Genomic DNA, 25298 nt, shown 5'->3' on the forward strand with positions numbered 1-25298 from the left:
AGCAGATTTTAATCACTGCATTATCTCGCTTCCAGGTTAGGTTTACCCCCACTAAAGAGCAATGACACTGAAAAAACTTGATGCTTGCTTCAGAGAAGCCTTCATTTAAAATTATCACCACAATTACCATTAATATTATTGTTGTATGGCTCCAAATTTTTGAAACAATGGGCTTTATATTTAATCATTTAATAGGGAAATTGCATGAAATTTACTGTTTTTTGACCATAACTTTTTTTTTTTCTAAAGAACAAATATGGTCAAACAAAGTAATGGGACCTAAGTTGAGCCATCCCCTATCCATTAAAAGAAGAATCATCAAAATCGGTTTACTAGGTGAGACGCTGTGAGTAGACAAACAAACAAACAAAAAAAAAAAAAAAAAAAACATACATACGGTATGAACTGATAACCGCCTCCTTTTTGAAGTCGGTTAAAAATAGAATTTAACCATCTTTTAAATTATTTGATAAAGTTTAATATTTTTAACAATTATTTTAAACGGTGCAATTTCATTGTTTAAGCTTCTGCACGTGCCATCACAAATGATGAAATGCCATCCACTGATGCTCAATATTTAATTCGCTTCTTGGTTATCATTACGTGGAAACGCGGTAGACAGATGCGCCAAAGTACATCTTTTGTGGCGTCATAAAGATCACCCCTTATCTTCAAAATCGGACATTTAAAAAAAAAATTAAAAATTAAGCGTTGGGAAAATGAAAGTTTTTTCTCGCTCCATGCTTTTTTTTTTCCTGTAGCTTATTCTATCAATTTCAGTGACGAAAAGTAATACTTTTGACTGAAGAAAACAACTCCATTGGATTACTCTTCCAAAAAAAAAAAAAAAAACTTAGAAACTTGAGGCATATTTTCGCGAAACTATTTGGAATCTTTACATATGCTCCCGCAGTGTATTTCTTAGAATAGTATAACTCGATCAAAAACAACTTTCAGTAGATGATGTTTTAAGAGTTAATTTTCTAGCTAAATACTTATCTCAGTTATATTGTTCACTAGCTGTATTGACCGGCTTTGCACGGTCTACCTTGAAAATAAAAGTTATGTCAAGTGACGAATGTTGACCAACCAGGCTTCAATTAGAGGAAAAAAAAATACTATAAAATTTCCCGGCAAAAGTAACCATTCTCAAAAAAAGAAAACGGCAAATCAAAAATTCCCGAATAAATTAAACGCAACACCTTAAATCCTAAAAAAAAAGAAAGAAGATAAATTGCCAAATAATAATCAAAAGGGGAAATTTTTACCTCAAAACAAGCCGAAAAAAAAATGTGGCAACCTTCTGAAAGCTAATTTAGAATGAGATCACGCGGACGATAATTTTGGGACATGAAAATTCGCAACCTCAGCTCTCGAGTACGCTACCTTGCGATGATTTACAAAATTAAAGAAAAAGGTAAAACATCACGTTCCACGTGTATCTGTTGGTAAACACTAGTGATGTGCCTGATCGTTAAAAAAGTAGATCCGCGGATACGGATCATTAGTGTCAAGATCCACGGATACGGATACGGATCTTTTTTTTTTAAACCCAATTCAACTATCCGAGTGTAAAATTTGTTACGGAAGGTATTCCTATCAGAATAATGGCAGTTTCTTCAAAAAATGTTAACTGCGGAAAAAATATAATCAAGACTATGATTTTCTCTTTAAAGAAATATCCGTTAAAATTGAGGGATAGTTGGAAGGAATGGGTCAGCGCTGCATTAATGCTTAGGTGGAATGTGAACAATTATTTCTAGCTTACTCGGCAGATGTAGGATACAGGAGCAAGTGTGTAAAGCTGCTACTGGACAGGCTGGAAATAATTTTTCCCATTTTATTTCAGCATAAATGGAGCGCTGACCCATTCCACCGAACTTCTCCGACCGACGAAATACAAAGCCGGGAAAACCTTTACAAATAGTAAATAGAGAATTTAGTCTCTCTTTTTTAAAAGGATGACGAGGAAAACAAAAATGAAGAATAACAGAAACCCCAAATCAATAACAAAAACTAATATTAAATTAAAAAATAAAAAAACAAAACATGTTCCAGAGAGCCGACCTCATATTAAGATGAATTTCGCGGGTCATTTGTTAACAAATATGAACTGACAGCAGGTAAAAATTTTAAATCATTGAGCTTTTTCTCCTTATCTTCCGACTATGAAATCGCTACCAATCACGCGTATAAAGGCTTAGCATTGCATTTGAAATTTACTTAACAAGATTGTAGCTCCTACTGTATATAAGTTAGAAGTTTCAAATAAATATCAAACGCTGAAAACTTCGCTCTTTCAATTAGGGCCAACATTTTTAACGTACGGGTAAATTTTTACTACCATAATTGTGAAAAACGTTGAATCGGTTTTTAATTAATATATCCGGTGATTAAAGTTCTACAAAAACGAGGCGAAGCTAAAAACACTTTCGATCAAGTCACCTTTTGAACGAAAAATGAACTATCAAAATCGGTTCATCTGTTTAGGAGCTACGGTGCCAAAAAAAGACACACTGATACACACTTTTAAAACTTATTTCCTCTTCCTTTTTGCAACGGGGGGGGGGGGGGCGTACAAATTGGCTTCTGGAATGACATCTTATAATTTAAATAGGGAATAAAACCTAATCTAAACGGAATTTAAGAGTCTTTTATTCAAATATTTAAAAATTTTCAGAATAGAAATGATCCGTTTAGGATCCGTCAAAAAAGTAACGGATACAGATACGGATCTTTATTTTTTCCTTCGGATATCCGCGGATACGGATACCGTTATCCGGAACATCACTAGTAAACACAGGCAGTTTGATAGGAGCATTTATTAACGCATTCGATGTGTCTTAGATTGCTTTCAGCAACAGAAATTGTTTCGTCCCTTAATAGTATTCTCGAGCTTATCAAAATAATGTTAGTTTTCATTATTTCCCTCTAAAAAGTGAGATGATTGTCGTAAATGGCGAAAGCGTAAGCACAAAAAAACTCTGGATTAACAAACTTCGTATTTGCTCTGTTAGATGCTTTTTTTTTTTTTTTTTGGAAAGAGCATAACGTTTTACCGGGTAAGTTTTTTTTTTTTAAATTGTTTTGTGTGAATTTGTAAGAATATGGTTTTTTTTTTTTTTTTTTTTTTTTAAATCTTAAGCTCGAAGGAAAGATTTGATAACATTAGCAGAAGAATTAGGGCTTTCATCTCCGCCTAGTTAAAAAATAATTAATTTAACTAACCTTATTTTACTGCAGCATTTAGTTGGAATAGACAGTATGCAAAATATTTTCTTGAATATATTATCGTAGAACGAAATGAAAAATGTTTAACGCTGAGAATTTTCATCGCCAAAATAGTGGGTATAGTTTAGGGTTATAGTTTTAGTATTGTGCGAGCAAAGAACCCTTGGCGAGATTCCGCATGTCTGTTGCAAACCATTTTTATTTTTTATCATGTATGGATTAAAATGGTAGAAAGATTACAGAATTCGATAAAAAAATAATGGAAGATCAATTAGAAATAAAACTACCACCATGTATCCGTGAGAATTTTATTGATGATGCATGACAGAATTAAGTCATAATTCAGAAATTAGAAACATACGAAACAGAAAAAATTAAAATTAACCGATTCGGCAGTTTGAGAAATAACTCAGCTACAAATGCAGAACGAATAGCGCTAGCCAAGCAAGACAAAGAAGTATTATCTGCCTCTTTTGATAACACTGGTAAACAAAGGTTTTGTTACATGAAATATTTATAGTGTTCTTATGGCCACAATGAAAATGTAGTTCCATCAAGAGTTGATAAATATCGAATTCAACATCGGGGAAATGGCTGCTTACAAGTACGAACTACGAAATTCGCGTTAATTTCTAACGTTTTGGTATGCTTATTGAATTCTCATTTCTTTCTACGTGGACCAGAATATTCACAAGACTCTAAAAATTAATTAAAAAAAAAATAAAACAAAAAAGTCATGCATACAAACAAAAATTACTAGGCTTATTAGCGTTTGTCTTACCTTTTTCATCCGTCATTAGACGGTGGCTGCAGTGCCCCCTATAGTTTGTTGGAGTTGCGAATAGAGTTCCATTAGACTTAATGATGCTTTTCAACTTTTTCACGGTGATTTTACAGCTTTTTTTCTTTTTCTTTTTCTTTTTTTTTTTTGAAATTCGAAGAAAGTGATGGAACCTATGGGTATTTTTCGCGAACTTTCGAATGACGCCAAATTCGAACTGATCGGATAATTATTTCGGGTTGAAAGAGCCGTTTAATGCCATTTTCGGTTTTTAGAATTAAAATTCGAACTATTCATTAAGTTACCGCCCTATAGCCAGGGTAGAAATATATGAAGCACACCGCCAGCTCAGTCAATTGCAGCCAAGGACTGCAGTTTCGTGCTTATTAGCACTCATCAGCCCGGCATAGGAAGTGACTGAGTTGGAGATGGAAAACCTCTTAAGGAAGCCAAGAGTGCCAAACAAACTGTTAGCTGATATAGAATTAGCTCTGACCAGAGGAGTGACCGTAGCAATGGTTCGGTTCAACTCGAAGAGTGAAGGCAAGGCAGGTATATTCATTAATGAATATACCTGCTTTCTTTCTATCGCGTTTCTACGTTATGATAATCAAGCAGCGAATTAAAATTGCGCTCTACGCTTGTTATCAACCATGACGTTGCCAACAGAAGTGAGTAAAGAAGCGAATTAAATATTTTGTTCTGTGAATGGCAACACTGAATGGCATTTCATTATTTGTGATGTCATCGACAGAAGCATAAACAATGAAAGAGCACCGATTTAAGTAATTTTTTAAAAATATTAAACTTAAGCAAATTATTTAAAAAAGGTCAGATCCTATGTTTTTAAGCATGCTCTTTCAGAAAAAAATACTTTTAAATTTTTGGAAACTACCCGATTCATTCACTATTTTATTATCTCATTTATTTTTCCTCGTGAATTAATATTTATTAGTTTATTGTTTCATTATCTTTTCTTTTATTAAATTATCCTTTTATTTGCTCATTATTTTGTTGAAAAATGTTTTTCACAATCGAATAGAAAAATATCTCGTTCGAAAATATTTCGTTTTTCATTTTGCCCCATGAAAAAAAAAAAATAAAATAATAATTTGAATTTTGTCATCTTGAATTCAAATTATGTTTTTCGCAATCACGAGTGTGTGTTTGTATGTGTGTGTGGGGGGGGGGTATGTGTATGTGTGTAGGCATGTGTGTTTGTGTCTGTGTGCAGTCATGAGTGTGTGGGGTAGTTGTATGTATGAGTGTTTGTGTGCGTGGGGGCGAGGTATGTGTATGTGTGTGTAAGCATATGTGTTTGTGTCTGTGTGCAGGCATGAATGTGTGGGCAGTTGTGTGTATTTGTGTGTATGTGTAGGTGTCTGTATGCATGCGTGTGTGTATGTGTTTGTGTGTATATGTGTTTGTGTGTGTATGTGTTTGTGTATGTGTGGAGATGTATGTGTGTGTATGGTGGTGTTTGTGTATGTGTGGAGGGGTATGTGTGTGTATGGTGGTGTTTGTGTATGTGTTTGTGTGTGCGTGTGTGTGTAGGATATGGACGCAACCTGTAGACGGTTTTCGCTAGAGGAGCAGCATCGTGAGGCCGGCCGACGCGACGGGTGGTGCTGACAGAGGGTGGTACCGCGAAAAATGATAGCACGCCAAAAACAGTCAAATAAAAGCAATAAGCAATCGTGATTGCTCAGAAAAAAAAGAAAAATTTTCACTTTTTTTAGGCACAATTTTGCTGCCAAATATACACTCACGTTTGTGAAAATTGCAACAACGTGAAGGACTCATTGAAAAGGAATAAAATTTATTGCACATAATTACTCAGAGTGGTACAAATAAACGATCATAATTACAGGTGAATGAAATAAAAATAACAGGCGTAAATTAATATTGAATGTAGCTACCCAGTGCAGCTAAGAGAGCCTGTTCACGTTTTGGCATCGAATCATAGAGGTGCTGAATTTCATGAGTGAGAATAGCATCTCATATGGCTTCAGTATGAAGCCAAAGTTTATCCGTACCAACTGCCGGACGAGACACATGGGTGAGCCTCCTACCAACGCAATCCCAGACATGCTCGATGGGCGTCATATCTGGAGAATTCGGACATTTGCCCAAAGTTCCCGGCGGCCAAAATGCTCGGCGCCCAAAGTTCCCGGGGCCAGGGCCGATCCTAGGGTGTCGGCCGCCCGTGTGCAAAGACCTAATGTGCCGCCCCTGAAGAGCAATTTGCATTTTTTAACTATAACGCCCGTACAAATCTTTCTTCAAATTTCTGTATCAAGTTGTAATTTAAAAAATAAAAACAAAAAGGATGAATTTATGTAAAAAGTTTGAAAAAGCTCCTTAGGTACAATTTATATCTTTGAAGAAAGTAATAGGTACAAAAAATTTACTAATCGTGAAAACGCATTTTATAGCCTGTCTTTGGTGACATCAGAGGAAAGACGGAGGCGGGAGAAACGAGGGGGGGGGGGGGAATCGCCCCCAAAAAATATTCGAAATTGGCGTATGAAAAATAGCTGTAGTTAATATTTGGTTGTGTTTGGTTGCAAGTTGCAAGGACAAAAGAGTCGGGAACATTCATGGTCCATGGAGAAATTTTCAATATTGACGTCAAAAATTGCAATTTTAGGAAATTTTTTGAGACTTGAGGGAAAAGTACTGTTGGAGTTCTTTCCTAAAATTCTTTCAAAATTGATGTTAAATTGCAGCTATTTTTTGTAACCTTAGTTTAGAAAGGGTCGGCGCTCTTTCGGAAATTTTTCTGAAACGGAAGTTTTAAACAAGCAATTTTGGGTTATCTTTGTTGACGTTGCTGGAGAGAGGGAGATTCGGTCGTCTCCTATCGAAAGTTTTCAAAATTGAAGCTTAAAACTCAAATTTAGACTGTCTTTGGTGACGGTAGGGGGTCTGGCATCTTTCCTCTGGTAACTTATCGGCATTATTGTTTTAAAAACATATTTTTCGCTAGATTTGGACACGATAGGGGAAAAGGGAAAATATTCCGAACTGAGAGAAATATTTTTCGGAATTAAAATCAATTTAAGGCTATTTTTGTGAAGAAAGGGTTTTGGGGCTCTAAAAAGCGCAATTTTGTGCTATCTTTGGTGACGTTAAGGAAACCGAGAAATTCAGCGGATCTTTCTGAATATTTTTCGATATTAATATCTGAAAAATACAGCTAAAGACGTGCCTCTGATTGATGGGGAATGCCAGATGCCCTAGCGCCGTGAAAACTTACGTATGCCATCCGAAATATTTTAGAAATGGAAGTCCCAAAATCGTATTTTAGGCATTGTTTGATAACGATGGGACAAAGAGCGGTTGGGGATTCAGTGTGCCCTCAAGAACTGTTTTTTGAAACTGAAGTCAATTTCAGGCTAGTTTAGGCAGGAAGGGTTTGGTGGCTTCACGGAACCACCTAAAAACGAAAGTTTGAGCTATAGTGATTACGTTGGAGAAAAGGGGGATCCGCGGTATTTCCCCCAAAGTTCTTCGAAACTGATGATTGAAAAACTCAATTTTAGTTTGTTTTTGAATACGTTAAGTGAGAGGGGGTAGGATGTGGGGCCTCTCTAGAGACGCTAATTCAGACCATCTTTGGTAGTAATCTTAGGGAATGAATTTCAGGGTCCTCTACCGTAAAAATTTCAAAAAAGAAATTCGAAAAATACCATTGAGCAATTTTTGATGACGTTAGGAAGAGCTGTTCCCAGAAAAGAAATTTTGGAGCCACCATTTTTAGGCTATGTTTGATTACATTAAGGTAGAAAGGGTGAATAAGAGACTTCATTGGGTCCTTAAAATCGGTGGTTCAACCAGCGAAATTTTCCGGAATTAAAGTCCTAAAAACGCAGTTTGAAGCCTTTCTTAGTCTCGTCAAGGCATCCTTTTGGATCTTCGTTTTGGAGCTACACTTAAAATTTGTAATCCAGGGCAAGGGCCCTGTCCTCCTACCTGATCTGAAACCGGGCAGTTCATTTTCGTGATTTTAATTAGAAAAAAATTGCTGTAAAGAGGGAAAATTAAAAATTTTAGTTCGTTAATTATATATGTTTGACTCTCAGGGGAGTCGCAATTTTCCATTGTCTCTCCAGTCTCCACGCATCCACGACTGCTGAACACAGAATTTGTTGTTTGAAATACTTACGAGAGTATTCTATCAGCAAAAATTTTTTTAACATAAAATATGTCTTCATTGTTAAGGGTCAATAACAGCTTGGGAGACTGGGGATTAGCATTAGAGCCCCTCCCCTGTATCCATGCCTGATTACCAGTTCTGTCACAAATTTTGCAACCAAATGAAGCAAGTGAGTAAAGAGTTGATATTAATGGATAATGGAGCAACACAATGTGCTCTAACATTCCATTTTTCTTATTATGCTATACTGTTGGAAAATTGGCACTTTGATAATTGAACATTTAAAATTCTGCATAATTATTCGACTTATTATGTTATCTTGAGAAATTCTTGAGGAATTTTGCTTGATTAAAAGTACTATATGATGCGGCCTGCGGCCGCCCCTTGCTTTGGCCGCCCTTGTGCGGTGCACACTCTGCACACCTGCTAGGATCGGCCCTGCCCGGGGCCCAAAATGCTCGGCGCCCAATCTTCCTGACCGAGTCCTTGTTGTTTTCAAGTAGGGATTCTAGAGAATACATAGCCTCCTTAACTACGCTCAGGCAGCTGTCAAAGCAAAGCGCTTTCCACCTCTTGCTCCCTTTGCACTGTTCTCCCTTTTCAGAACAGTAATTCATGAAAATGCGGTTTTTAAAAATGATTAATATTGAATTGCGTATAAAATTTATTCTTTAATTTACATATCTTCTTATTTTTCTACGGAACTGTTTTTATTAGGTTGCGTTCGATGAGCAACCGGTAGCTCACCGGTAAAATAATGACAACAAAAAATGACGTCACCTCCAATGCTTTAGCATTAGGTGACGTCACTAGTTCTCACGTGATCAATCAACCGGTCGCCATCGGTTAAAATCGTCGAACGTAAGCACAGTGGTACCGTGCTTACGCTCGACGAGCACGATCGGTAGCTTCCGGTTAGTTAATCACGTGACAGCTAATGATCACGTGCTCCTATTAACCAACCAACTGCTTAGAATGTTAACCGATTCGGTAACCGGTTGATCATAGAACGCTGCAGTTTGTAAACGGTTACCTCCGGTCGATCGGTGAGGTTCGTCGAACGCAACCCGTAGTTACTCCCCTAGCGAGTATTCTCTCAACTATCGCATTTTACGTCCACGATTCGAATGACATTTGTTTTGAAGTGCCAAGATTCCTTCTCCTTGCGAGGAGTGAAATGAAGACGATGGCTCATGCAAGGTCAAAGGTTGATCCCGAAATGTCCTACTGACCTAAGAGTCTCGTGATATTTGCACTCGTCTATGTTTAGAGCATCCTAACGATTCCTTTCCCTCCTAAATTTTTATTTTCATAGTACTCGAAAAAATGAAGAAAATAACTATCATAGGTTCCGGCAATTGGTAATTTTCTATACGTACACATTTGGCAAAGTATAAATTTTAAAATGATTAAAATTTTTCAGTGATAAAACTGTAGCAAAATGTTTCACTAACAAATTTGTGCGTTTTGTGCTTCATAAATGAGTTATTTTGTCTAGTTGTGCATAATTCTGCGTATATTGCTTGTATGTATTTAAGATTTAGATTCAAGTAATGATAAGCATGACTTGAATTGCTGTAAATAAAATGAAAAGTAGTATAATTAATTAAAATTCCAGCACCTAAAAAAATTTTTTTTTCATTGGGTAAGAAAATGTTTGGCATGATAGTAATATTTTTGATTATTTCTCCATAACACTGCTCCATATGTCATATAATGTATGGAGACTCTTTGAAGTTTCATGAGAATTTTATTTAACATGGATTTGGGAGCAAGCTTAATGTAACCACGTGTAGAGCATCTTGAGTCGTTCTGACGATTTTTGAAAAAGTTCAAGTCGGGTTCTTTTTCAATTTTATTCATGTAGTTCTTGATAAAATGAAATGCAATATGTTGTGATTGCATATTAGTGCCTCTTAGTAATGTTATGAAGATCTGGATTTTATCTGATTCTTTTATTTTTAACCTGACCCATATTAAAGAGGACAGAGTGGCATATGTAAGGTGACCACACATCTCGTTTTCAGTATTCTGTCCCGTTTCCCAGTTATTATGTCCCGCTGTCCCTGCACATTCTAAAATGTCCCACCTTCTAAAATGACAGAATAAAACACTGAATACTTCAAACACAAGCCTTTAGGTGGAGTAGTTTAATCATTTTCAAAGCAATAAATTAAGTCGTGTATGATTTAAAAAAAAAATAATTATTCTTTTCTAGGCCTAATGGAAATATAAGGATATTTTTTCTTCTGATAAATTTGTGGGCTAGCTAAAAAGCACAGTTGCTAAATCACAGTTCTCAAAGCAATGTTGATTTATAAAGTAAGTTGTGACCATTGTGCCAAGAGCTTTATTGTTATTTAAAGTCGGTTACCAAATAGCGAATGTTTTCGGTGAAAACTATCAATTCTTCTGTTTTACAAGTTAATTTCTGTTTTTGTCCGTTACCTAAAATCTGCAAATGTCCTGTTTAGAGGGAAAAAAATTAATGGTCACCTTAGGTATACGATGTATGCATTTTTAAAAATAGTAATGTGTAAAATATCAACGAGCAACATCTGATAGACGGAAATGTTTTTAAAATTAATTCTCATCATTTACTTTTCATTGTGTCAAATGAGTTTAGTATATGAGGCAGTGAGAAACGAAGGGATGTAAGTGGCAAAATTAAAAATTTGGAGATAACCAGTGCGAATGGTACGTGAACCTCTCCTCTGTCTTGGGGCAAGGGATGGTGCTAGTAGCCCTGGTAGTTGCTTCTATACAGCATGATTTAGGAAAAAACTTTCAAAGAAAGCCCACCTTGTCACGTTTCACTCAAAACTTCCAAATGTCCATTTGCATCTCTTTGCTTCTTACTGCCTCATATGAACATGGGCACCCATTTTAAAATTTTAAGCGGGTGGGGACTCGGATCTTTTCCCCATGGTTTAGCAGGATATTTTCCCCACAGGGACCGATTCCAGTACAGATTAGAGTTACTAAGTTTGACATTTTTAATAACTTATTCATTAATGGCTGGAGAAGAAATGTTTTTACATTTTTGCCTAGAAACAAGAAGTTCTGTCTAGAACTAGACGAGCCTACTTTCCCGTATACCCATACTACTTTCTAGTACCTGATCAATATTCTCAAAAATAGCTAAGATCGCAAATTTTTTCAAACATATTTTTAAAATACTTTAAGCTGATTTCTAGGAATAAAATATATTCCTCACTCATCTAAAAAAATTAAATGCTTAAATAAAAAAAAAATAGCAGCAACTTTTAAACAGAGCAGCTAATACACTTTTTTACATTAAAAAAATCTTTAACAGCTTTCAAAACGAAAAAATAATATTTAAAATTATTAAGTTCATCAAAATAAATACATCATATCACAAAAAAAAACAAAAAAAAAATCATTTCTTTTTCCTCTGTTGCCAAAAACAATTTTTTAAATGAATTAATGCACTTATCAAAATAAATAAAAACAATAAAATATCAACTTAAAGAAAAATTTTTCATTGTCAAAAAAAAAAAAAATCGTCTGCACATATCTTTATGTAGAAACATAAATGACTTCGAGTTTATTCGCTGAATACCTAAATTTTAACTTTAGCGTAAAAATAAAAACAAGTCAGATCAACAATAATTATTTCACAGTCAAAACCATAGCTGTAGAGTCGGAGTCAATCTCATTTTGGGGTAAAGGAGTCGGAGTCGAATATCTAAGAATCGAAGTCAGTCATTTGTCCTCCGTGTATAAATTTTTGCCAAAGCTACGAAGTCGGAGTCAAGTCGGGGAGTCGGAGTCCGATTAATTGTCGGAGTCTGGAGTTTGGCGTCAAGAGCTATTTCCAACAAAATTTGTTTGAAGTAAATCCGCCTTCAAGTACGGAATCTACATTGACTTTCAGTTTCCCCGTAGGCGCTAATGTTAAGGGATTTGAACTGTTCAAAATTGAACAGAAAATTGTTCAAATCAAAAAGATATTTTATATACAAGATTTTCATCAAAAGCTTTTTCCTACAAAGTTTGTTTGAAGCAAATTCGCCTCACAGTTCGGAATTGCCTTGAATTTCCCCGTAGGCGCTAATGTTAAGTTTTTTTGAACTGTTCAAAATTGAACAAAAAATAGTTCAAATCAAAAAGTGAAATATGGGAATGAGGTGTCCTTGCCGAGATCTTTCGAACAAAAAAAAGTTTGTTCGAATCGGACTATTCATTCAAAAGTTATTAGGGGGGGGGGGGCAGACAGACCGACAGACATTTTTCCCCATCTCAATACCCTACTTTCCAATTTTTAATTTTTCAATATTTATTTAATGATTTTATTTATGTTTGACTTTTTTTTGTTTTTTGCGATATTTTAAGGATGCATTAAGCCTTCTTTCATGCTTTTTTCTTCTTTTTCTGACTTTTACTGGGAAAGTAGGCTAAAAAGAACTAAAAGCAAAGAAGTTCTAATTTCTACAAAGGGTGGGGGAGGGGGCAGCAGAGCTCCCACTTGCCGAATATATGGGCACCCATGCATATGAATAGACAAATATGCATCAGGCCCTGCTATATGGGATATATTTTCATCAAGATATTAATTATGTATCTTCTACATTCTAAACTCTTGTTGTTTAACTTATGTTCGAATGAAAGACAGTCTTGAAAAATATGTTTGCTTTTTCTAGGGGAACTGCAATTGCAAGGATCGTTGGTAGTAATGTGCGAAATTTCGAGAAATTTGATAATGTTGTCAAGATGTATGTTTTTGAAGAAATGGTTGATGGGAGGAAGCTGAGTGAAATCATCAATACGCAACATGAAAATGTGAAATATTTGCCTGGCTTTCAAATACCAGAAAATGTGGTAAGCAGGGCTCGAAAATTATATTTCCCGATGTTCCCGGGACATGTAATTGTTATAATTTTTTAATTGATTATTGGTAATTTTAATGGTGACTTATTACGTACTATTTATTTAAACTTCTATTTCTGTTTTATATTGAAACTAGTGGTACTCACACAGCTTTGCCCATAGTAGAAAAACTGAAAGGTTTCTGTTTCACCCCGTATATTTACAAATAATGTATGGTGAATTTCTCGCCAATTGGCTTGTCCATGTTACGGTTCCACATTATGATAACTTGGTCATTTACTCATCCATCTTATGATAATTTTTCTCAGGAAATTGTTCTTAAAATTGGAATAGAAAAAGAACAAAATCGAATTTTCGAAAAGTTGCTTCGAGGTGCACACCCCCATTCTACAAACTAACTTTGTGTCAAATTTCATGAAAATCGGCCAAATTGTCTGGGCACTATGCTCATCACAGAGATCCAGACAGACTTTCGGCTTTATTATTAGTAAAGATAATTGTAGCAGTTAAATTTTTTGTCTGATTAATGCTGTACAACAAATTCAAATATTTTTGTTGTTATACAATAAAAAAACTGAGCATGTAAAATTTTTATTCAGGCATGCATTTTTTAGACAAACATAAAATATTAAAAGATTTTTCTAGCCCTGGTGGTAAGAATTCTTCTTGACAGATTATTTTCTTCTAGATGAATTATTATCTTCTACCTCTAAATTAATCGCCTAATAACTTTGAGAGTTAATAGGTATTTTGTTACTTTTTCATTATAGGTTTGTCACCTGGTGCAATTTTAACCTTGGTGATCATTTTCATTTTATTCATTTGCTACCATGTTTGATGAAAATTTACATTGAAACTACTTTACGATAACATTTGTTATTTTGTCTTTGTAAGAATCGTAAACAATACAGGCCAGTAAACAAGGCTACTAGCGGCATTAAAATGAAAATAATCCTCCAAATCCCATTAAAATTAAATCATTAAGACGTGAAATAATTGATCAGATAAAAGAACAAGCTGTTAAATAATGTGAAAAGTTTGAATAATAATGTTCCACAAGCTACACAAGGCTGAAAGCTCCATCCAAATATTAAATCATCCGCCAAATAACTATATTTAACTATTAAGGGCAATAAATGTTCCATTAAAATATAAAATAAGAAAAAGGGGTGGCATAAACATTATTTTTCTATGTTCATCAAGATGCACTCAAGCCTATTTTTGTGCAGTGGATAAAGAGTGCATAGAAAAAAAATTGCATAAAAAATCTTTTGAAGCTTTACTAGTGGCTGTAAAAAGTTTTTTCAACAAAAATTACTGCTAAATCGAACAAAAAAAAAAAAGAAATAGCTCAAAAAAGACTGAAAAAAAAAAAAAAAACTGTTGAGTGTAGAAAATCAAGAAGTTGCGAGAAATGGAATTCACCAGTATTTTTTAAAGCAATATCGCAAAATGATTTAATATTGTTACTTTTCTGATATTAGCATGTAATTTGAATTTTTTGGCTACTCTTGGCGAAATTAAATTTCTAGTGCAGTTTCACACCGAAGTAGGCCAGGTGCCTCCATCTAGTGGGGAAACTGAGTGTTGAAATTTCTGTGGTAATAGTATCCACCGATGGAAGTGGAAGAATAGGTGCTCTTTTGAAGAATTGCAGTAGGTCCACAAAGGGTAATTGCCTCTAAAGCAGTTCTATTAGAAAAAAAGGGGGAAAAACACTCTCTGAGAATTAAACATTATCAGTGACAGCGATTCGGGGGGGGGGGGGGGGCAACCACCCTCTTACTTTTTATGGTTCATTTATGCATTTTATTTTCCAATTTAGAAACCAAAACTAAAAATTATAAAAGAAGCAGAAATGTCAAAATTTTCAGATTATAATGATTTGTTTCACTTTGTATATCTGTTTACGAAACATTATTTAGCACAAGCAGTCACTTTTAGTTTATGTATTCATTGTTTAGGTATTAGTAAATCAATTGTTTAACTAAAACAAGCCATGTTTGCATAATGAAATTATTACCAAGTGTTTGTGACATCTCAAAATACTTTGGGGTAAATAATGTGAGTCTAATTCATGAGTAAGTGTTTCTTCGGGAGAAGTTATTGTATACAAAATTCATCAAAATCTTAAGAAAAAGGTGAGTTAAGCTGTTAGATTTTCATCAGTTATCACTCATATGCTCTCAAAACCTGCACTAGAAAAATTTTGTATTCTCCCCCTCCCCGTTTTTTCCTAATTTTTTTTGCTGCCTCTTAAAGATCCAATGGCTTTTATTTTTCGTTTTTTTTTTGCCCCCACCCCCCACTTTTCAGTTCCAATTGCTGCCTCTGAGCATTATCCATTAAAAAAAACCCCCTTTTTCAGTGGCGTAGCTAGACCCGACTTTCGGGGGGGGGGGTTACTTCTTTTATATATATATATATATATATATATATATATATATATATATATTATATATATATATATATATATATTATATATATATATATATGTATAATCGCTTGGAATTTTTTCCTTTTCTTCTTTTCTTTTTCTTTCTCTTCTCTCTTCTTTTTCTCTTTTTTTTTGAGACTAACTTTTCGGGGGGGTGGGTGGGTTTGTCCCCAAACCCCCCCCCCTAGCTACGCCCCTGCCCTTTTTTTTTATAAATTCTGCTTAAAAAAGTTTTGTTGCAGCTTATATTACTTTCTTCATCCCACAGGTGGCCGTTCCTGACGCATTAGAAGCAGCCATTGATGCTGATGTTCTAATTTGGGTATTGCCGCACAAGTTTGTCAGAGGTGCCTGCACTCCTATGGTCGGAAAGATCAAGAAAGATGCTGTGGCCTTATCCCTTATAAAAGTAATTTAGAAATAATATACACTGCATTCATAAAAGTGGAAAATATGAAACTAAATTCCGATATCTTACAGCTATTTCTCGACTGCAAACTGAGAAATACCATCTTTTTTATTTCATCAGTTTTTCACCACTTATTTTTTATCACTATTTTTAGCTTAAAATTTTATTTAACATTATTGTTTTTAAAATTTTTTTGCTACAGGAATTTTAAATGTAGATATTGTTTCTATGTACCTTATGTTAAGTAATACCTCAGTAGGTAATACCTCATGTTTAAGTCGAGAAATTCAGTACAAAAAATGAAGTTGAAAGTTGGCCGTGTTGATTTATATGTGGAGGACAGAATTTCTGAATTTTCGCTGAACAATTCATGGGCAAAAGATCTCAAAAACGTCATCAATTTCCCCCAATTTTTGTCTTACTCTTTAAAATAAACACCAAAGAAGTAAATACTCAGATTTTGATGTAATTTAAGACCTGACAGTAAAGAAATCACACTACAGAAATTTCAGTAAAAATCCGATTCCTCGTAAGTGCGAGAAATGCTGTATTCACATATTTTCCCGACAGTTGGTCATGTGGTAATCTAAGCTCAATAAAAGAAATCATTGAAATATGGCTTCAACTCAAAAATATATTGATATTAATTCAAAAGAAAAGCAACAATCAACAAAAAGTTTAGCCCCCAAAATGAACCTTTTATAAAAACCGTAATTGGGAAGGAATAAAACGTTTTTGAACAAAAGTATAAAAATTGCACATTTTTGAACATAAGTGCAGTAAAATCCCTTCAAAGCGGGCACTAACGGGACAAACATTTTTGTCTGTAGAAACACAACTTGGCCTAGACAACTGGCCCTAACACTGATCCCTAAGGAACCCTGCTTAAAACCTCACTCCAATTAGAATAATTTCCCCTTACAACTAAGCTTAGATAAGAAGTGATTTTGTTTTATGCTTTGCTTAAAGATGAGGTCTCCATTATCAAGTACGTTTTTAGTGTAAAATAATATGTTGAACAATTACTTTTCTGAACTATATTAGTCATGGTGTATAAGAAAAACTCCAAATTTTCATTTTGTTCTAAACTGTAATTTTGGAGTAAAAGAAATCTAGAGTGAAAATCTGTTACTCACACAGAAAGAGGGATCAACGTAGTTTTGCCTGTTGAAGTTAAGATAGTATAATGCAGTGTAGTTGAATTTAGAACAATACGTTCTAAATAGAGACGTACCGAGTAGCACTTTGGCCGAGTAGCCGAGTACCGAGTACTCGGCCTTTCACTACTCGGCCGAGTACCGAGTTACCGAGTACTCGGCCTTTCACTACTCGGCCGAGTTACCAAGTACCAATTATGTTTTAAGAAGACCCACCGACACACATGTGATGAATTTTGAACTTATTGGAATAGTAGTACAGACCTCCTTATCCATATAATAGTTTTTAACACTAAATTCCGGCTGAAATTTAATTACGCATTACATAAACAATTTTGTGTCAAAAATTTTACAAAAAAATTATTTTTAAAATTAAAAATAAATAAATAAAAGGTATGATTAAACAAGTTGGAATTGAAACAAATAACAGTAAAATCTCTCTAATGCGGACATTTAATAGGACAATTTTTGTTGTCCGCAATAGAGAGGTGTCTGCAGGACGGGGGTTTGATAATGTTATTTGCATTGGAAACTGGGGAATTAAAAATTGTCTGCATAAGAGGGGTGTCTGTTAGGAGGGGTTTCACTGTATACCAATCATAGTTCTAGTCCGCCAAACATAATTTTTAAAAGCAGATAAAACAAATATGCCGGAACACTGCAGACACGTGTTTCTACCCCCCTCCCCTCCCGTTACAAGGAACGTCTTTTTCAGTGCATAACATGCGAGTTAAAGAATATAAAGACATTTGACAAAAACATCCGACTTTTGTCGGATGTTTTTAAATCCACGAGCTCCCATTTTGTGCATTGAAAAAGGAATTCCTTGTAATGCCAAAACACGTGTCTGCAGTGTTCCTGTACTGTGCTTTTAACGTTGTTTTGTTTCCTTTTATTTTTTAAGCAAAGGTATTTTTGTATTTTTTATAACTAATTTTGTTTGTAGAAAAAATCCATTTTTAATATAAAAATTCCATACTTTCTATACTTTTTTGCATAATTTCTAATAATAAGTTTTATTTACTTGGGGGACATTAAAATAAAGATTTATTCTATTGAAGCATTACAAACTGCATTACTCTCAAAATTTAAATTTGACTTATAAATTTTAATTGTAAATGATTGCAGAATATAATGCTTGCTCTTTTTTTTAGACATTTTTAAGACATTTTAGTATCTGTCTTGGACAATATTCAATTTTTTGCAACTACTCGGTATTGGCCGAGTATCTGATCAGAATTTGGCCGAGTACCGAGTACTCGGCAAATTGGCCGAGTAGGCCGAGTACCGAGTAGTTACCGAGTACTCGGTACGTCTCTAGTTCTAAAGCTGCAAAACTAATTTATAAAAGTAAAATCAACTGATTTTAGTTAATGATTTTGTTTCAAAAATCACTTTGTTTAAATCAATTGATTTAAATCAATGATTTAAAAAAAAAATCACTTGATTTAAATCGGGATTTTAATCATGATTTAAATCAACGAGCCCTTCTACATATATAGTCGGGGTTTTCCCAAGTTGTGAAAATACTCCTTTGCATTTTTCAGAGGCGTTAAATTCAATTTGGAGGCTTGAAATATATGAAAACAGTGCAGGGGCCGTGAAAGTAATCATTCCTATAAAAAGCCAAATTTCTAAGGGTGAAGGGAAAGATGGCAGGAAAAGGAAGAGACACGTACAATTTTAATTTTAAACATTTAGAATGTTTGGCATTTTGTATGTAAAAAACGTAAATAAATATTCAAATGTTTTATGTAAAAAAATTCATTTTTTTTAAAAATTTTCCAAGATACTAAAATTTTGTGTAAAGTACCAACTGTGAAAATACGCTCGACAAGATTTTTGAAGCTTATTTCCGATTTTAAATGCGTGAAAAATGCTTGTCAAAGTTTCAGAAAAATACCCAGTTGCTAGGTTGTTTTCTTTTCAAGTTCTTTAATTCTGTCTTTCCATTTCCTATTCAGGGCTTCGACATTCTGGAAAGCGGCGGAGTGGCTCTCATTTCCGACGTTTTGCACGAAATGCTGGGCATTGATGTCAGCGTCATGATGGGTGCTAACTTGGCAGGGGAAGTGGCCGCCGGAAAGTTCTGCGAGTCGACTATCGGTGAGTGTGAAGTCGATCTTATGGTTGCATTCAATGGGAGGTGAAATGAGCAAAGACATTTGGGTAGGGACGGCTCTAGTAGTTCTGCTACCCTGGGCAATATTGACAAATGCCGCCCCCCCCCCCCCCCCCCCCTATTGAATAATAATAATATAAAATAACTAGTGGTACTCGCACGGCTTTGCCCGTAATAGTAAAATTAAAAGGTCTTTTGGTTCGCCTGTATATTTACAAATAATGTATGGTGAATTTTCTCGCCAATTGGCTCGTACCCATGTTACGGTTCCAAGTTATGATAATTTCGTATCTCGCCAGTCGGCTTGTGCCCATGTTTTGGTTCCACGTTGTGATAATTTCGTAATTTACTCATCGATCTTATGATAATTTTGTTCTTAAAATTGGAATAGAAAAAGAACCACACGGAATTTTTGAAAAATCGCTTCGAGGTGCACACTCCCATGCTACAAATTAACTTGGTGCCAAATTTCATGAAAATCGGCCGAACGATCTAGGCGCTATGCTCGTCACAGAGATCCAGACATCCTCCAGACAGAGAGACTTTCAGCTCTATTATTACTAAAGATATTATGTTAAAAAAAAGTAAAGTGCTTAAAATTAAAGTGAGTTTCCAGTCAAACGCCAAACTGGTTTTTGCATATCCAAGCACTGGTACACACTTTAAAATCTCCTTTTTAACATTAAAGTAGTGCCTCTTATGGCCAGTGATGTTCCCAGCAATTTTTCTGAGGGTATACTCCCAGTAATAAGTTATGCATAATATGTGTATGTGAGTATATACATAATATGTCATAATATGAATATTTTTTAAGCCTGAGAGTATATGCTATATGTCTAAAAAATGTTTGACAGTATACGGCGTATGTGGAGCATACCCTATGTGAACACCACTGCTTATGGCACTGAAACATATATTAATATTTTCAAAAAACTTTTAAATCACGCAATTTTCCGCCTCCAAAATTAAATTTAATTTCTAGTTAAATTCCCGATGATGTTTTGCGTATCCAAGCAGTGGTACACACTCTTTTTTTTCTTTTTTTTTGCATTGAAGCAGTGAATCTTATGGCGCTGAAACAGACATTAATTCTTTTAAAAAAATGTTTCGACTTCAAAATTTGCCACCCAAGGCGGTCGCCTACCCCAAGAGCCAGGTCTGCATTTGGGAATATCGCTGTCTGCTTGGCACTGGGAGGCCGAAAACAGTGCCAATCAGATGAGTCAAATGTTCATGAACAGGGTTCGCTAATCGGTCGATATATATATATCATGATATATATTGCGATACATATCCGTTATATTTATTTTGAAAATATCATGATTTTTTGATATTTATTTTTTCAACTATGGTATTTTCAATATGAAAAGTACATTAATCACAGTAATATTGCTCATTTATTATTAAAAATAGCCAAAAAGTTATGTACTATATTTTTATGATGTATACTACACCATTAGTGTAACAAAGTAATATATTCCATTTTTACTTGTATTTTATATTCATAAAGTTATTAATAATGTAACAATTTTATTCATATTAAAAATCAAACATTGCTCAGAAAAAAGAAAGAAAATATCATGTAACTGTGCACCGACTAATGTATATTATTTATTTCTGAATCATAAAACTGTAAAAGTAGCTAACAGAAGAAAATGAGTGAAACATATATTATAATATGAGCAGTTTGTTACTCACTAAATACAAATGAAAAGGAATTCTGACAGTGTATCTAAACATGACTAGTAATTGTGATTGCTTGATTTATATATCAAAAATCTGGCCCAATGTCGTGGGTCAGATTTTAGATTCTCACTGACCACTTTTGATTCTCAGGCTAGAGTTTGGAGACCCACGTCTTAACCCATCCAAAAGGTAGAAGGATGTAAAGTTTAAAAATCATTGAAGTTTTGTTAACAATTGCCCCAACTGACCCTATACTTTTTTTTTTCCTTTCAACCTAGGTTCCAAAAATCCAGCAACTGGCCAGATGCTAAAGAATATCATGCAGACTGATTATTTCAGAATTGCTGTAGTAAATGATGTTAGAACCATTGAAGTCTGTGGTGCTCTTAAAGTAATACTTTACATTTTTTCCGCATATTTATTTCCGTATTATATTAGTATATGTGACTTAAATCATCATGTGATAGTTTCATTAAGAAATATTTCTAATTGAATGGGGTCGGTTGAAATTTTTATTATTATTTTTTTAATGACACATGAGTCGAGAAAAAAAAAAAAAAACACAAAAATGAGCCGAAATACATAGAATTCAGCATGTAAAAGCCGAATATATATACGGACGTTTAAATTACCAACAAGTATAGAAAATACATCAAACACAGAGTTTTTTCCCAAATTATGTAATTATAATTCCCAGGTATGGATTTTGTTTCCTCATGAGGCAGAGTTTCCGCTACGGTTGCATTTTTCGCAGAATGCGAAAACGCCATCTCGATTGCGAAAACAAAGAATGCATTTTTGCTTTTTTGCTAAAATAAAAATTCATAAAAAAAAAAAGGAAAACACTTATTGTTCTAGAGAGGAAGCATGCATGGTCATAATCAACTTAATATTTTAAAATTATAGCTAAGATGATTAAAAAGGTATTAAGTTTGTCTTATCTGGCATTATGTCCCTCAACAACTGCTTTATTAGGAGGAAGGACTGCAACGTTCTAAAGACCAATCATGTTTTCTTTTTACTTTCTTCTATATCTAATATATAGAAGAAAGTATTGGATTCGTGCAAATTTTCGAATTTTGACGGATTCGAACGTTTTGAGGTGTGCCGAGTCCATTTCGACCATTTTTGGAAAATGTCTGTCTGTCTGTGTGTGTGTGTGTATGTATGTGTGTGTGTGTATGTATGTGTGTCACGTCTGTGTGTGACCAGTTTTTTGTGGCCGCTCTACAACAAAAACTACCGCATGAAATCGAACGAAATTTAGTACACATATGTGCCCCTATGTGAACTTGTGCCCATTGGTTTTTGGCGCGAATTCCTCCAAGGGGGGTGGAGCAACGGGACGTTTTTTGAGTTACGCGTGATTGCTATTCCTTAGGAAATAACTGGCGGAATCAAACAAAATTTGGTCCATATGTTGCCCCTTAACAGGAGCAGGTGCTGATTCAATTTTGGTGTCAATAACTCAAACGGGGGTTGAGCTATAGAACGTTTTTTGTCGTCAATTGTGACTGCTGTATCTCAAGAAATAATGAACGGAATCAAACAAAAATTTATCGGCAAGTAGCCCTTAGTGGGTATAAGAGCTGATTTTATTTTGGTGTCAACAGCTAAAAAGGGGGTAGCGCAATCGCCCGTTCTTTTTTTCCATTTTGAGTGCCCTATCTCAAGAAGTAATGCTACGTTCTGGTTGAAATTTGGAATATATGTGAATCCATATGTAAACAGGCTTTGGTTCTATTTTGCACCAATCGCTCCAAGAGGTGTTGATTTTTTTTTTTTTTTTGCGAATAAAAATATTTTTATTAATGCAACAATAAGAAAGATAAATCGAAATAGATTGTCGTCTGCGTATTTCTCGTGATTTTAATTGTATGGAAATATTTAAAATTTTTAACTGTTGCCATCTTATGTTTGTTAACAAATAAAATATTTGTAATTAATTCAAGCAAGGCTTTTAAAGTAACTTTCAATTTTCGCTCTTTGCTTTGTTTTTACAATAATTCAGACATTGGGATGGTCGTCAAGTTTTTGCATGTGTCATTTTGTTTTTGTTGGGAATATTGCTTCCTCGTCAAGCATGGGGAGGGATCAGAAAAAAAAAAAAATATAGAAGAAAATTTCGTGATGGCCACAACATACTAGTTTTATTTTGTGTTTAAAAAAAAAAAATAGCTGCTGTACTTATTTCTTCAGAGTCACAGATAAAATATGAGTTTTATTTTCAACTGGAGACTAAACACACTGAGGCATATGTAAATATATGAGAATGTGTAACATTTTAGCATTTTGCTAAAATTTTTCCCTGAATTTTAGCTTTTATGCTAATGAACTTTCGAACCCAGCTTTAACCCTGTCATGAGGGTAGATACTCCTATAAGAATAATTAGTACTTTTGGATTGAAAAAATTTAAAAAGTAACTGAAGAACTCAGTTTTATGTCTAAAATCTTTAAAAAATAATTTCTAAAAATTATTTTAAATATTTTTTAAACAATAAATTGTCTAATGAAATAAGGCATGTATATTTTGCAAATTTTGTTTGTTTTTGTTTTCCAAGTTTAAGATATCCTACAGTTTTGTCTTTTGTGTCTTGAAATCCGCAAAATCCTAAAATTTGCACAACCTCTTCTCAAGTTGTGCAGATTTTTGACCCTCCACTGAACTATATATGTTTTAATGGCGCAGTATAAATCACCGACTTTCTACAGTGGCTCCCAAAAGTGCTTGTACACTTGTAATTTTCAATGAAATACACCTCTATCCATTGGTTAAAATTAATATTTTGGAATAGGCATTTAATTATAAGATCTATGATCTATTTTCAACAAAACTCATGAAAATTTTCTCTGAAATTTGAACTTTCCGTAACAATGCTTTTATTGAAATTTGCGGTGGTGAAGAAAATCATTAAATGAAAGATCTCTTGCCATTTTTTTTCTCGAATATGAACAAGTAAAATTCTTGCTTTTATTTTAAAGGCTTTTCCTGCAATCTGAGAATTTAAAATGTTACCTTTTTGATTATTTTTCTGCAATCTGCCAAAAAATTTAACTGATATTTTTTTTTTTTTTTCAAGCCTGAGTGTTGAACACTTATCACTTGAAGTAACTTTTATTTCCGAGGTAGACTGCAAAAAGCTGGGCGACGCAGCTAGTTTTTCATTAAATTCTTCTGAAACTTTTACAGCACTTAAATACGTATTTTTCATAATGTAATTCACTGTAAATCTCTGATCAAGTTTTAACTTTGCTGGTTGACCCTTTCTTACCTTGTTTTTGATCCGATTATTTTCTTTAATGCATTTTCTCATACACCTCATAATAGAATGGTGTGAATTAACTAATTTAGGGATCTTTCAAACCGATTTATCGCTATTATTATTTTTAAAAAAAATCAAATTTCAAATGGTGTTCGTTGTTTTTTACGAATACCAGCCATTTAAAAATAATTAGCAAAATATTAGGGAATAAACAAACAAAAAATTGAAGCCAAATGACTTTTTAAGTGTCAACACAATGCAAAAATAATAAAAAAAGACATATGATAATTTTAATCACGAAATTATTCGAAAATATTTCAGTGAACAATGACTTCTGTTTCATGTTATTCCTCTGTTTCTTCATTTTTTGACTCATTAAAAAAATGTCAATATCTAAAGAAAAATACTGGGTTTTATTTAGAATGACATAGGAATAATGTGAAAAAAATATTGTACTTCATATTTGAATTCAGTTTTGTGTTATTTTGAATTTGCCGCAATATTTTAAAGTGTATGAACACTTTTGGGAGCCACTGTATATGACTCCTAGGCATTGCAAATAATGCCTGACGTTTTTAGACAATTAACTATGTTTTTAAAAACAAATTTAAGTAAAATCCATATTTTGACACTCCCGAACAAATTTCAAAGTACAACTAACAAATTATGCATCTCGGGCACGAGTTAAAAGTCACATGCCTTGTCCCATGATATTTGAAACCAATGTAAGATGTATTTCATGCTTTATAGTTTCTAATTTGGCATTCTATAAAATGCCTAGGAAATATAGGAAATATGAATTGTTTCATACATTGCCCATTAGCTTTCGACATTGTATGCAATGCCTAGTCATTCTATGAAATGCCAGATTTCAAAACTTTGCCGGTAATTTATATGCATTAAGGGAGCATTCTAGTCTAAAGGCTTGATTTTACGAGCATAATAGAAAAAAAAAACAGTAGCTCACAAAATCCTTTTTTTTTTTTTTTGATACTTTAAAAGTATGAAAATGCATAAAGCTGAAAAAAAAAAGAAAAAGATTCAAAATTGAACTTGGTAGATACTGGCAAAGTGGGGACTCTAAAAAAAAAAGAGGTCTTCTGGTTGACATGATTCCAATCCTCCAGATGATCTGAAACGTAAAGTTAATGTTAATTCTTATTAAACAAGGGTGTAGAATTGTCTGGACGTAACCAATTTG

The 25298-nt window shown here is 34.0% G+C and overlaps 1 protein-coding gene across 1 annotated transcript in view; it reads left to right on the forward strand.

The window, feature by feature from the left end:
• The first annotated feature begins 9332 nt into the window (after positions 1–9332).
• Positions 9333–25298, forward strand: part of LOC129221550 (glycerol-3-phosphate dehydrogenase [NAD(+)], cytoplasmic-like) — a 44396-nt gene continuing 28430 nt past the window's right edge. Inside the window, exons 1-5 of the mRNA XM_054856043.1 lie at positions 9333–9532; positions 12836–13013; positions 15728–15868; positions 18990–19131; positions 21112–21224. Of these exons, the coding sequence (XP_054712018.1) occupies positions 9498–9532; positions 12836–13013; positions 15728–15868; positions 18990–19131; positions 21112–21224 (609 nt within the window). The 5' untranslated portion in view covers positions 9333–9497. The remainder of the gene's footprint in view (positions 9533–12835; positions 13014–15727; positions 15869–18989; positions 19132–21111; positions 21225–25298) is intronic.

Source organism: Uloborus diversus, chromosome 4 (assembly GCF_026930045.1).
Source record: "Uloborus diversus isolate 005 chromosome 4, Udiv.v.3.1, whole genome shotgun sequence".
Lineage (NCBI taxonomy): Eukaryota > Metazoa > Arthropoda > Arachnida > Araneae > Uloboridae > Uloborus > Uloborus diversus.